This window comes from Mobula hypostoma, chromosome 5 (assembly GCF_963921235.1).
Source record: "Mobula hypostoma chromosome 5, sMobHyp1.1, whole genome shotgun sequence".
In the NCBI taxonomy this organism is placed as follows: domain Eukaryota; kingdom Metazoa; phylum Chordata; class Chondrichthyes; order Myliobatiformes; family Myliobatidae; genus Mobula; species Mobula hypostoma.
The window spans coordinates 11299969-11314085 of NC_086101.1; the positions used below are offsets into that span (position 1 = coordinate 11299969).

The 14117-nt window shown below is 45.1% G+C and overlaps 1 protein-coding gene across 2 annotated transcripts in view; it reads left to right on the top strand.

The window, feature by feature from the left end:
• LOC134346578 (butyrophilin subfamily 3 member A1-like) overlaps positions 1-14117 on the top strand; it is a 94984-nt gene that overhangs the window by 7672 nt on the left and 73195 nt on the right. For both annotated transcript variants that reach the window (XM_063048008.1, XM_063048007.1), the window contains exon 2: positions 10341-10427. In XM_063048008.1, the coding sequence (XP_062904078.1) occupies positions 10370-10427 (58 nt within the window). In that variant the 5' untranslated portion in view covers positions 10341-10369. The remainder of the gene's footprint in view (positions 1-10340; positions 10428-14117) is intronic.

Sequence of the window (14117 nt, forward strand, 5' to 3'; positions counted from 1 at the left end):
TTTGAAAAGCTAAAACAGATAAATAGAGGGATAGCTCAAGTGAAGCGGCCAGTGCGTGAGTGGGCCAGTGAAGGAGTGGAGCTTTGAGGCTTTGACTCGAGAGGCTTCGACGAGAAGAGGCTGAGGACAAGCTAGCTCGCAGTTAGTTTTTACAATGTCTCCTGAGACGGTGATGTGCCTCTCATGTGAGATGTGGCAGTCTTGGGGGAATGCCCCCTCCTGCAGAGTCACATCTGCCAGAAGTGCATACGGCTGGGCGATCTGGAAGACCGTGTAAGGAATCTGGAGCAGCAGCTGGATGACCTTCGACTCATAAGGGAGAATGAGGCAGTCATAGATGAGAGCTACAGGGAGGTAGTCACACCTAGGCTGTCGGAAACAGGTCATTGGGTGACAGTCAGAGGGGGGAAAGCGAAGTTGAGCAGACAGGTAGTGCAGAGCACCCCTGAATGATAAGTTTACCGTCCTGGATACTGTTGGCGGGGACGACCGACCAGGTGTGACCACGGCACTGAGTCTGATCCTGTGGTGCAGAAGGGTGGGACGGAGAAGAGGAGAGCTGTCGTCATTGGAGACTCTATAGTCAGGGGAGCAGACAGGAGATTTTGTGGACGTGAGAAGGACACCCGCATGGTTTGTTGCTTCCCGGGTGCCAGGGTCTGGGATGTCTCTGACCGGGTGCACGACATCCTGGTACGAGAGGGAAAGCAACCAGAAGTCGTGATACATGTTGGGACCAACGACACAGGCAGGAAGAGGGATGAGGTCCTGAAGTGTGAGTTTCGGGAATTAGGCAGAAGGCTGAAGAACAGGACCTCAAGGGTGACGTTCTCAGGATTGCTGCCAGTGCTACATGACAGAGATGGTAAGAATTGGAGGAGATGGCAGTTGAATGCGTGGCTGAGGAGTTGATGCAGGGAGCAGGGTCTTACATTTTTAGATCATTGGGATCTCTTCTGGGGAAAGTGGGACCTGTACAGATTGGATGGGTTGCACCTGAACTCGAGGGGGAACAATATCCTTGCAGGTAGGTTTGCTGGCATGGTTCGGGAGGGTTTAAATTAATTTGTGAGGGGGATGGGAGCCAGAACGATAGAGCAGTGAAAGAAGTGCATGGAGTAAAGCCTAACATACAGAGAGGCTTTGAGGAAAGAGAAGCAGAATAAATGGTGTAAAGACAGTAACGTAGAAGGGCTGAAATGTGTGTACCTCAATGCAAGAAGCATCAGGAACAAAGGTGATGAACTGAGAGCTTGGATACATACATGGAATTATGATGTAGTGGCCATTACAGAGACTTGGCTGGCACCAGGGCAGCAATGGATTCTCAATATTCCTGGATTTCAGTGCTTTAAAAGGGATAGAGAGGGCGGAAAAAGGGGAGGAGGGGTGGCATTACTGGTCAGGGATACTATTACAGCTACAGAAAGGGTGGGTAATGTAGCAGGATTCTCTTTTGAGTCAGTATGGGTGGAAGTCTGGAACAGGAAGGGAGCAGTTACTCTACTGGGGGTATTCTATAGGCCCCCTGGTAGCAGCAGAGATACAGTGGAGCAGATTGGGAGGCAGATTTTGGAAAGATGCAAAAATAACGGGGTTGTTATCATGGGTGACTTTAACTTTCCTAATATTGATTGGCACCTGATTAGTTCCAAGGGTTTAGATGGGGCAGAATTTGTTAAGTGTGTCCAGGATGGATTCCTGTCACAGTATGTGGACAGGCCGACCAGGGGGAATGCCATACTAGATCTAGTACTAGGTAATGAACCAGGTCAGGTTACAGATCTCTCAGTGGGTGAGCATCTGGGGGACAGTGACCACCGCTCCCTGGCCTTTAGCATTATCATGGAAAAGGATAGAATCATAGAGGACAGGAAAATTTTTAATTGGGGAAAGGCAAATTATGAGGCTATAAGGCTAGAACTTGCGGGTGTGAATTGGGATGATGTTTTTGCAGGGAAATGTACTATGGACATGTGGTTGATGTTTAGAGATCTCTTGCAGGATGCAAGGGATAAATTTGTCCCGGTGAGGAAGATAAAGAATGGTAGGGTGAAGGAACCATGGGTGACAAGTGAGGTGGAGAATCTGGTCAGGAGGAAGAAGGCAGCATACGTGAGGTTTAGGAAGCAAGGATCAGCTGGGTCTATTGAGGAATATAGGGAAGCAAGAAAGGAGCTTAAGAAGGGGCTGAGAAGAGCAAGAATGGGACATGAGAAGGCCTTGGCGAGTAGGGTAAAGGAAAACCCCAAGGCATTCTTCAATTATGTGAAGAAAAAAAGGATGACAGGAGTGAAGGTAGGACCGATTAGAGATAAAGGTGGGAAGATGTGCCTGGAGGCTGTGGAAGTGAGCGAGGTCCTCAATGAATACTTCTCTTTGGTATTCACCAATGAGAGGGAACTTGATGATGGTGAGGACAATATGAGTGTGGTTGATGTTCTGGAGCATGCTGATATTAAGGGAGAGAAGGTGTTGGAGTTGTTCAAATACATTAGGACGGATAAGTCCCCGGGGCCTGATCGAATATTCCCCAGGCTGCTCCACGAGGCGAGAGAAGAGATTGCTGAGCCTCTGGCTAGGATCTTTATGTCCTCGTTGTCCACGGGAATGGTACCGTAGGATTGGAGGGAGGCGAATGTTGTTCCCTTGTTCAAAAAAGGTAGTAGGGATAGTCCGGGTAATTATAGACCAGTGAGCCTTACGTCTGTGGTGGGAAAGCTGTTGGAAAAGATTCTTAGAGATAAGATCTATAGGCATTTAGAGAATCATGGTGTGATCAGGGACAGTCAGCATGGCTTTGTGAAGGGCAGATCGTGTCTAACAAGCCTGATAGAGTTCTTTGAGGAGGTGACCAGGTGGATTCAGAATTGGCTTGCCTGCAGAAGGCAGAGGGTGGTGGTGGAGGGAGTACATTGAGATTGGAGGATTGTGACTAGTGGTGTCCCACAAGGATCTGTTCTGGGACCTCTACTTTTTGTGATTTTTATTAACGACCTGGATGTGGGGGTAGAAGGGTGGGTTGGCAAGTTTGCAGATGACACAAAGGTTGGTAGTGTTGTAGATAGTGTAGAGGATTGTCAAAGATTGCAGACAGACATTGATAGGATGCAGAAGTGGGCTGAGAAGTGGCAGATGGAGTTCAACCCAGAGAAGTGTGAGGTGATACACTTTGGAAGGACAAACTCCAAGGCAGAGTACAAAGTAAATGGCAGGATACTTGGTAGTGTGGAGGAGCAGAGGGATCTCGGGGTACATGTCCACAGAGCCCTGAAAGTTGCCTCACAGGTGGATAGGGTAGTTAAGAAAGCTTATGAGGTGTTAGCTTTCATAAGTCGAGGGATAGAGTTTAAGAGTCGCGATGTAATGATGCAGCTCTATAAAACTCTGGTTTGGCCACACTTGGAGTATTGTGTCCAGTTCTGGTCACCTCACTATAGGAAGGATGTGGAAGCATTGGAAAGGGTACAGAGGAAATTTATCAGGATGCTGCCTGGTTTAGAAAGTATGCATTATGATCAGAGATTAAGGGAGCTAGGGCTTTACTCTTTGGAGAGAAGGAGGATGAGAGGAGACATGATAGAGGTGTACAAGATAATAAGAGGAATAGATAGAGTGGATAGCCAGCGCCTCTTCCCCAGGGCACCACTGCTCAATACAAGAGGACATGGCTTTAAGGTAAGGGGTGGGAAGTTCAAGGGGGATATTAGAGGAAGGTTTTTTACTCAGAGAGTGGTTGGTGCGTGGAATGCACTGCCTGAGTCAGTGGTGGAGGCAGATACACTAATGAAGTTTAAGAGACTATTAGACAGGTATCTGGAGGAATCTAAGGTGGGGGCTTATATGGGAGGCAGGGTTTGAGGGTCGGCACAACATTGTGGGCCAAAGGGCCTGGACTGTGCAGTACTATTCTGTGTTCTATGAAGAAAAGAGCATAATCAGCTGATCCAAAATCTCATCTGTTGCACAGTGCATAAACTCCGGTGGTCTTTAACCTCCACATGCCCTTTATGTGTGTTAATTGTGAGACACGTCAGTCACTGTATTCAGGCCTATCTGCTGTTTAGAGATGGATAAATTCATCTTACTGAATCCATTTGCCTGTCCAGTTGCAAAAAGAATTGAGCTATGTGTATGAACATTCATGTAGCAATTTAGTCCCACGGCATCACTGTTTCACCGTGATTTGGAAATGGGAGCAACCCAATCACAGCTCAGATGGGACAGAATACCATGTCTCTTCAGACAGCCCAGTTCATGCACAACTGCTTCTTTTGTGATCTGGAGAAGAGTTTGGGTCTTGTGGAAGGTGTGAGTAGCTTGTACTTCCACATGGATCTTCACATTGAAATCCTTTAAATGTGTGTGTGTGTGTCAAAAACCTTCCTTTCTTTCTAAGCTGACAATTGTTTCTGAGTTTAATGTGAACCCAGTTTAATATCCTTCCCCACTGGCTTCTGTGTTTTCAAACTCCCAGATTCTAGGCACAGCCCCTCATCATTATCATACAGGTACTCCTCATTCATATCATCCATTGGGAACTTAACGCTGGTGTTTCTCTCCCTTTTGACAGTATTAGCTGTTTTTTTTTACTAATAGTTCTGATAACAACCCTGGTCTGCACCCTATCACAGGCATTATACCTTCTCCCCACTGTACAGGAATTTGCAACTTAAAGCAAACTTGTCTTCTTATTTTTGCCATTCTGATGAAAGGTCCTTGGCCCAAAATGTTGACTCATTTTCTTTGCAAATGTTGCCTGGCCTGCTGAATTCTTCAGAAATTTGGTATACACCCCAATATGTTTTACTTGCATATAATTTTCCATTTCTGAACAACAGTGTTGTTGAACTGAACAATTTTGCCAAAGTTCTCTTTTATTTCCACAATTTTACCCCTTATTCTTTGCCATGTATTAAAAGCCTAGAGTGCACTTAACTCTTCTGGAGTTAATCAATACTTGGCCATTTGTTTAAACTTTGGGGGAATTTCTCCTTGTGCATGTTTTATGAAAAGCAAGAAATGACACAAAATACATGAAGTTCAGTTTTTGACAGTGGAAGTGTTGATTGTTCTCTGTCACTGTTTACAGCCAGGTTCTTCAGTTGCTCGATCACTTGCTGGCCCTTTGTGAGAAATGTTGCTGCATATGTTGGTCATGATAAACTTTGTGGCTCATATTGTATTATTGGTTCAGAATTTAAATGACCAAGTTGTAATCCTGACCTTAAGTCTTGATTGTGGAGTTTACACATTTTCTCTGTGGCTGTGCAGGATTGCCCTGCATGCTTAGTTTCCTCATGCATCCCATAAACTCTCAGATTGGTAGGCTAATTGGTTGCTGTAAATACTGTAATGACCAGAGGAACATTTGGGGAGTTGATGTGAATGTGAGGAGAATAAAATGAATTAGGGCAGGATTAATGTCAGTGGGTATTTGGTGTTAACACAAATTTTGTGGACCTACTGGCCTGTTTCCATCCTGTTCTGTTTTGTAAATCTATCATAGTCCATAAAGTATGCTAGTTACCAAAGGATCTAGTGCTTTTGTGGCTTAAATGATGAATAAATTCTCCACGCATGAGAGAACAGGAATCCTATACTTACTGACAGCACCTCAGCAACATTTCCCGACTACAATTCCCATTAGACTTGCCAGCGATGGTTAGAGTGTTGTTGAATTTTCGGGAACAAGCAAGCAGCTGAGAAGAAGGGAGTGAAGAAATCGGGTACAAAAAGTCTTTTTTTAAACACTGCTTGGGGAGAAGGGTCTGCACTGTGCAGGCACGTGATGTGGCGTGCCAAGGTTTAAAAACAGACCACCATGTACAGCGGGCAGCATTGTGAGCGGGCAGTGGAGTGACAGGGAGCAGAGTGGGACGTATTTGGCTTAACAGGCTTCAGCGAGAACAGGCAGAGGCCAGGGTAGGTTCTGGTAAGTTTTTTTTTGTTCAGATTGCTTAGAGTAGAGAGAATGCCAGGCAGGGTGTTGGAATGCTCCTCTTGCAGGATGTGGGAAGTCAGGGAGCCCTCCGGTGTCCCTGACAACGACTCCTGCAAGAAGTGCACCCAGCTGCAGCTCCTAACAAACAACGTTAGGGAACTGGAGCAGGAGCTGGATGACCTGCGGATCATTCAGGAGAATGAGGAGATTACAGATCGTAGCTACAGGGAGGTAGTTACACCAAAGGAGCAGAGGACAGGAAATTGGGTCACTGTCAGGTGAGGGAAGAGGAAAGGGCAGGCAGAGCAGGGTTCCCCTGTGGCCATTCCCCTCAACAACAAGTATACCGCATTGGATACTGTTGGGGGGATGACTTACCTGGGACAAGCTGCAGCAGCCGGATCTCTGGCACTGAGTCTGGTTCTGCAGTGCAGAAGGAAGGGTGGAAAAAGAGGAGAGCAGTAGTGATAAGGGACTCGATAGTTAGAGGTGGTTCTGTGGTCGTGACAGAGAATCCAGGATGGTTTGTTGCCTCCTGGGTGCCAGCGTCAAGGATGTCTCTGATCGCTTGCATGACATTCTGAAGTGGGAGGGTGACCAGCCAGATGTCGTGGTGCACATCGGTACCAATGACATAGCAAGGAAGAGTGAGGAGGTCCTGGAGAGTGAGTATAGAGAGCTTGGTAGGAAGTTGAAAAGCAGGACCTCGAGGGTGGTAATCTCAGGATTGCTACCTGTGCTACATGCCAGTGAGGGTAAGAATAGGATGCTCTGGAGGATGAACAAGTGGCTGAGGAACTGGTGTAGGGGGCAGGGTTTCAGATTTCAGGATCATTGGGACCTCTTCTGGGGCAGGTGGGACCTGGACAAGAGAGACGGGTTACACCTGAACTACAGGGGGACCAATATCCTTTCAGCGAGGTTTGTTAGTGCTATTGGGGAAGCTTTAAACTAGATTTGCAGGGGGATGGGAACCAGAGTGCCAGAACTGACAGTGGGGCTGGGGTGAAAATAAATGATGTTAAAAGTTCAAGCAAAGCCGCTAGAAAGGTTGTGAGTGGTGGTAAAAATCTTCTGAGGTGTATATATTTCAATGCTAGGAGTATTGTGAGAAAGGCAGACGAGAGGGCATGGATTGACACATGGAATTATAACGTTATAGCAATTAGTGAAACTTGGCTACAGGAAGGGCAGGACTGGCAGCTTAATATTCCAGGGTTCCGATGTTTCAGATGTGATCGAGGCAGAGGAATGAAAGGTGGGGGAGTAGCATTGCTTGTCAGGGAAAATGTTACAGCAGTGCTCAGGCAGGACAGATCAGAGGGCTTGTCTACTGAGTCCTTATTGGTGGAGCTGAGAAACAGGAAAGGTATGGCCACATTAGTGGGGTTGTATTATAGACCACCCAGTAGTCAGCGAGAATTGGAGGAGCAAATCTGCAGAGAGATAGCAGGCAACTGCAGGAAACATAAAGTTGTGGTGGTAGGAGATTTTAATTTTCCACATATTGATTGGGACTCCCATACTGTTAGGGGTCTAGATGGGTTAGAGTTTGTAAAATGTGTTCAGGAAAGTTTTCTAAATCAATATGTAGAGGTACCGGCTAGAGGGGATGCAATATTACATCTCCTATTAGGAAAAGAGTTAGGACAAGTGACGGAAGGGGAGCACTTTGGTTCCAGTGATCATAACCCCATTAGTTTCTACTTGATCATGGATAAAGATAGATCTGGTCCTAGGGATGAGGTTGTAAACTGAAAGAAGGCCAAATTTGAAGAAATGGGAAAAGATCTAAAAAACGTGGATTGGGACAGGTTGTTCTCTGGCAAGGATGTGATCGGTAAGTGGGAAGCCTTCAAAGGAGAAACCTTGAGAGTGCAGAGCTTGTATGTTCCTGTCAAGATTAAAGGCAAAGTTAATAGGAATAAGGAGCCTTGGTTCTCAAGGGATATTGCAACTCTGATGAAGAAGAAGAGAGAGTTGTATAACATGTGTAGGAAACAAGGAGTAAGTAAGGTGCTTGAGGAGTATAAAAAGTGCAAGAAAATACTTAAGAAAGAAATCAGGAGGGCTAAAAGAAGACATGAGGTTGCCTTGGAAGTCAAAGTGAAGGATAATCCAAAGAGCTTTTCAAGATATATTAAGAGTGAAAGGATTGTAAGGGATAAAATTCGTCCTCTTGAAGATTAGAGCGTTGGCTATGTGCGGAACCAAAAGAAATGGGGGAGATCTTAAATGAGTTTTTTTGTGTCTGTATTGACTAAGGAAACTGGCATGAAGTCTATGGAATTAAGGGAAACAAGTAGTGAGATCATAGAAACTGTACAGATCGAAAAGGAGGAGGTGCTTGCTATCTTGAGGCAAATTAACGTGGATAAATCCCCAGGACCTGACAAGGTGTTCCCTCAGACCTTGAAGGAGACTAGAGTTGAAATTGCAGGGGCCCTGGCAGAAATATTTAAAATGTCGGTGTCTACGGTTGAGGTGCCGGAGGATTGGAGAGTGGCTCATGTTGTTCCGTTGTTTAAAAAAGGATCGAAAAGTAATCTGGGAAATTATAGGCCAGTAAATTTGACATCGGTAGTGGGTAAGTTATCGGAGGGAGTACTAAGAGACAGAATGTACAAGCATTTGGATAGGCAGGGACTTATTAGGGAGAGTCAACATGGCTTTGTGCGAGGTAGGTCATGTTTGACCAATGTATTGGAGTTTTTGAGGAGGTTACCAGGAAAGTGGATGAAGGGAAGGCAGTGGATGTTGTCCACGTGGACTTCAGAAAGGCCTTTGACAAGGTCCCGCATGGAAGGTTAGTTAGGAATATTCAGTCACTGGGTATTCATGGAGAGGTGGTAAATTGGATTAGACATTGGCTCAATGGAAGAAGCCAAAGAGTGGTTGTAGAGGATTGCTTCTCAGAGCGGAGGCCTGTGACCAGTGGTGTGCCACAGGGATCAGTGCTGGGTCCATTGTTATTTGTCATCTATATCAAGGATCTGGATGATAATGTGTTAAACTGGATCAGCAAATTTGCTGATGATACAAAGATTGGAGGTGTAGTGGACAGTGAGGAAGGTTTTCAAAGCTTTCAGAGGGATTTGGACCAGCTGGAAAAATGGTCTCAAAAATGGCAGATGGAGTTTAATACAGACAAGTGTGAGGTATTGCACTTTGGAAGGACAAACCAAGGTAGAACATACAGGGTAAATGGTAAGACACTGAGGAGTGCAGTAGAACAGAGGGATCTGGGAATACAGATACAAAATTCCCTAAAAGTGGCGTCACAGGTAGATAGGGTCGTAAAGAGAGCTTTGGTACATTGGCCTTTAATAATCAAAGTATTGAGTATAAGAGCTGGAATGTTATGATGAGGTTGTATAAGGCATTGGTGAGGCCGAATCTGGAGTATTGTGTTCAGTTTTGGTCACCAAATTACAGGAAGGATATTAATAAGGTTGAAAGAGTGCAGAGAAGGTTTACAAGGATGTTGCCGGGACTTGAGAAACTCAGTTACAGAGAAAGGTTGAATAGGTTAGGACTTTATTCCCTGGATCGTAGAAGAATGAGGGGAGATTTGACAGAGGTATATAAAATTATGATGGGTATAGGTAGAGTGAATGCAAGCAGGCTTTTTTCCACTGAGGCAAGGGGAGAAAGAAAAAACAGAGGACATGGGTTGAGGGTGAAGAGGGAAAACTTTAAAGGGAACATTGGGGGGGGCTTCTTCACACAGAGAGTGGTGGGAGTGTGGAATGAGCTGCCAGACGAGGTGGTAAATGTGGGTTCTTTTTTAACATTTAAGAATAAATTGGACAGATACATGGATGGGAGGCGTATGGAGGGATATGGTCCGTGTGCAGGTCAGTGGGACTAGGCAGAAAGTGGTTCGGGACAGCCAAGAAGGGCCAAAAGGCCTGTTTCTGTGCTGTAGTTTTTCTATGGTTTTCTATAGTAACAACTGGTTTAAACATGTACAGGAACAATATTTTTACTAATATGATACTGTGATGATTGTACCTTTATATTACTGAACATTATACTGTTCTGGAGTATGTAAATACATTTTACTAATCTAATTATGAAAATCTTGACAATAATTTCCCTATTTTAATACAAGTTTGTTGGTTAGAAATGTTCCCTACATTTCGAAAGTGAGGTGGGGGCTCAGTGCTGAACCTGGTGCTCCTTTGCCCAGTAACTTGTTCCCACCTTGTGTGGAGAGGCCAAGGACATTTTTTCTCAGGTTATTGGGAGTGGGGTTGGTGGACATTGGTGCTAAGGACAGTGAGGGAGGGGATGCTCACAGCTTCCGTTAAATGACAGGACTAACATCTCTCTCTCTCGCCCCCCCCTCACTCCACCACTACCCCACTCCCCCTCCCCACAACCCCTCTCCCAGCTTGTCAGCCTCTCGACTCTTCTGCTGAGATGAGAGTGATTCACTGCACTCTGCTGTTACTGAATGAGATTCTCATCTCACTCCAGGGTAATTATCACAAAATCTTGTTTAATTATGTTTCTTTATCTCACAGAGTAGACACATGGAATCAGAAGATAAATTGTTTTATACTTAGTAACTTATGAAATTGTTCACACTACTTAACTGCAATGAATGAATGTCCCATTCCTATCCTTGAAAGTGAGATTCTAGATATCTGTAATTACAAAAACATTTTCAAGTGCCTTTTATTTGGTTAAAAACTATAAATTGCTGACTTTTATATGCATTAATTTGCGAGATAGATGAAATGTATGAGAGTATTGAGTTTAGTTTTTGGTGTGTATCTAATCAAACCCCCACAATGACTTCTGCTAGAACTCCCATGAATCACAGGAAAACCATTAAACATGTAGACACACGCACGCACGTGCGCGCAGACACAGACAGACAATCCTGCGGATACTGGAAATCCAGAGTAACTCAGCAAATGCTGGAGGAATTCTGACAGGTCAGGCAGCATCCATGGAGAAGAATTAGAAGTCACTGTTTTGGGCTGAGACCCTTCATCAGGACTCCAGTGGTCCTGGATTCATACGATTTCTTGCTGGGCTTTTCCATTTTTACTAGCATTGCATTTGTTGGCTCAGACACACCCTGTATAGGAATCCCTTCCCCAGCAGTGTCTGAATGGTGGAACACCCTCCCCAGCAACACTGGGAGACATTCACCAGAAGTAACGGAGCAGTTCAAGGAAACAAAACATCAGCTCATCCTCAAGAATAATTGATGTACCAATCTTGTAAGTTGAGAAAGCAAAGAGTGGTTTGCATCCAGCAATATTTGTGAGGGCAAGTCATCATTAGGCTCTGTGCCAAATTCATGGCATATAAATGATATGATGTCTGTGAAAGAATGTTAAACAGGCCATGAACAGCAAGTCAGGAACAGCTTGTTCAAATGCCCTTCACTGTGAAATCTGCACATTTTGGGTTCTGTGCACCCGAAAGTTGACCTTCCATCCAAAAGCTTTTCCTCAGTGCACTCTGCCTTTAGAGAATATTGTAGGTTTTCACGAATAAAAATGGTGAAGACATTTTATGTTTAAGAGAAGTCATAACAAATCCTTTATTGTACTCCAAACTCTGACCACAATGCATTAAGAAAAGTCATAACAAATCCTTTATTGTACTCCAAACCCTGAACACAATGCATGGTTAAGAAACTTAATGTAATCAAGTCAGACCAGCCTTTAATATGAAGCTCCAACTCAATGTCTGTGGTTGTTAATGATATATATTTCCACTAATTACATGACCATACAACCCCCCATACTTCACTAAAACCGGCATTGTGACCCTGTCCGGAGTTTGGACGAGCTGCCCAGCTCAGGTTCTGTGTTCCATGGGAGGAGGAACAGCAGGTGCCTCGGCTCCTCCAGAGGAGTGTTGACACACTCACGGTCATGTTGTGACACCAGGTGCCTGGTAGTGGAATCCTCCACATCCTGGTGGGTCAGTGTAAGGTGATCTACCGAAATATGTTCAGGTTTACCCCTCTTATCCGTGATAAAAGTCTTTTCTCCCCATTCCAAAACGTGGAATGGGTCGTCGTTAGTGGTCTAAGGGGATGTTGGTGTGCATCACGTCGGATGAAAACAAACAAGGTGGAATGTAGGTCAACAGGAAGCCAAGTGTGCTGTGCACCATGACGGGAGGTGGGAATAGGTGAAAAGGAATTGAATTTACTGAAGAGGGTGGAACACTGTTGAATGGCCGACAAGGCAGTCGTGGTGTCCGGAATGAAATCACCTGGGTCTCATAATGGCTGCCCTTATACCAACAGCCATGGATGACTGCAGGTCCTCTTGGAGCTATTCTGAGCCTCAGGAGGACCCACGCGAGATGATTATGCCAACACCCATAGGTCAGGGAAGCCCTCAGAGTAGCCTCTGAGGAGCGGTGAAACCACTCACACAGGCCATTGGAGTGTGGGGTTACTCTGTGGTGTGAGGAACCATTTCTGCTAGTTCCCAGAGTGTGTTGGTGACTTGTCATCAGGAACTTGCATCTGCCTAATTCTGCTATATATCTCCAAACAATTGATCACAGAGGAAAATTATCAGGCAGATATTTAGAGCAGCCTTTCTCAAACCTTTTCCCTGGAGGAACTGTTGAAACAATTTTTAGGTCTCAGGGAACCCCTGCATAAAAATTATATCTACAGATCACAGTCCGTTAGTGTGATCAGTAGAAACACAGAAAATAGGTGTGGGAGTAGGCCCTTCGAGCCTGCACCGCCATTCAGTACGATCATGGCTGATCATCCAACTTAGAACCCTGTACCTGCCTTCTCTCCATACCCCCGATCCCTTTAGCCACAAGGGCCATATCTAACTCCCTCTTAAATATAGCCAATGAACTGGCCTCAACTGTTTCCTGTGGCAGAGAATTCCACAGATTCACCACTCTCTGTGTGAAGAAGTTTTTCCTCATCTCTGTCCTAAACGGCTTCCCCTTTATCCTTAAACTGTGACCCCCCGTTCTGGACTTCTCCAACATGGGGAACAATCTTCCTGCATCTAGCCTGTCCAATCACTTTAGAATTTTATACGTTTCAATAAGATCCCCCCTTAGTCTTCTAAATTCCAGCGAGTATAAGCCTAGTCAATCCAGTCTTTCTTCATATGAAAGTCCTGCCATCCCAGGAATCAATCTGGTGAACCTTCTTTGTACTCCCTTTCTGGCAAGAATGTCTTTCCAAAGATTAGGGGACCAAAACTGCACGCAATACTCCAGGTGTGGTCTCACCAAGGCCTTGTACAACTACAGTAGAACCTCCCTGCTCCTGTACTCCAATCCTCTTCCTATGAATGCCAGCATACCATTCGCCTTTTTCACCGCCTGCTGTACCTGCATGCCCACTTTCAATGACTGGTGTACAATGACACCCAGGTCTCGTTGCACCTCCCCTTTTCCTAATTGGCCACCATTCAGATAATAATCTGTTTTCCTGTTCTTGCCACCAAAGTGGATAAACCTCACATTTATCCACATTAAATTGCATCTGCCATGAATTTGCCCACTCACCCAACCTATCCAAGTCATCCTTCATGCTCTTAGCATCCTCCTCACAGCTAACACTGCCACCCAGCTTCGTGTCATCCGCAAACTTGGAGATGCTGCATTTAATTCCCTCATCTAAGTCATTAATATATATTGTAAACAACTGGGGTCCCAGCACGGAGCCTTGCGGTACCCCACTAGTCACTGCCTGCCATTCTGAAAAGGCCCCATTTATTCCCACTCTTTGCTTCCTGTCTGCCAACCAATTCTCTATCCACATCAATACCATACCCCCAATACCATGTGCTTTAAGTTTGCACACTGATCTCCTGTGTGGGACCTTGTCAAAAGCCTTTTGAAGATCCAAATATACCACATCCACTGGTTCTCCCTTATTCACTCTACTAGTTACATCCTCAAAAGATTCGTCAGACATGATTTTCCTTTCACAAATCCATGCTGACTTTGTCCGATGATTTCACCGCTTTCGAAATGTGCTGTTATCACATCCTTGATAACTGACTCCAGCAGTTTCCCCACCACCGACGTCAGGCTAACCGGTCTATAAATCCCCAGTTTCTCTCTCCCTCCTTTCTTAAAAAGCGGGGTTACATTAGCCACCCTCCAATCCTCAGGAACTAATCCAGGTTGTAGATATAATAATTCAAAAATA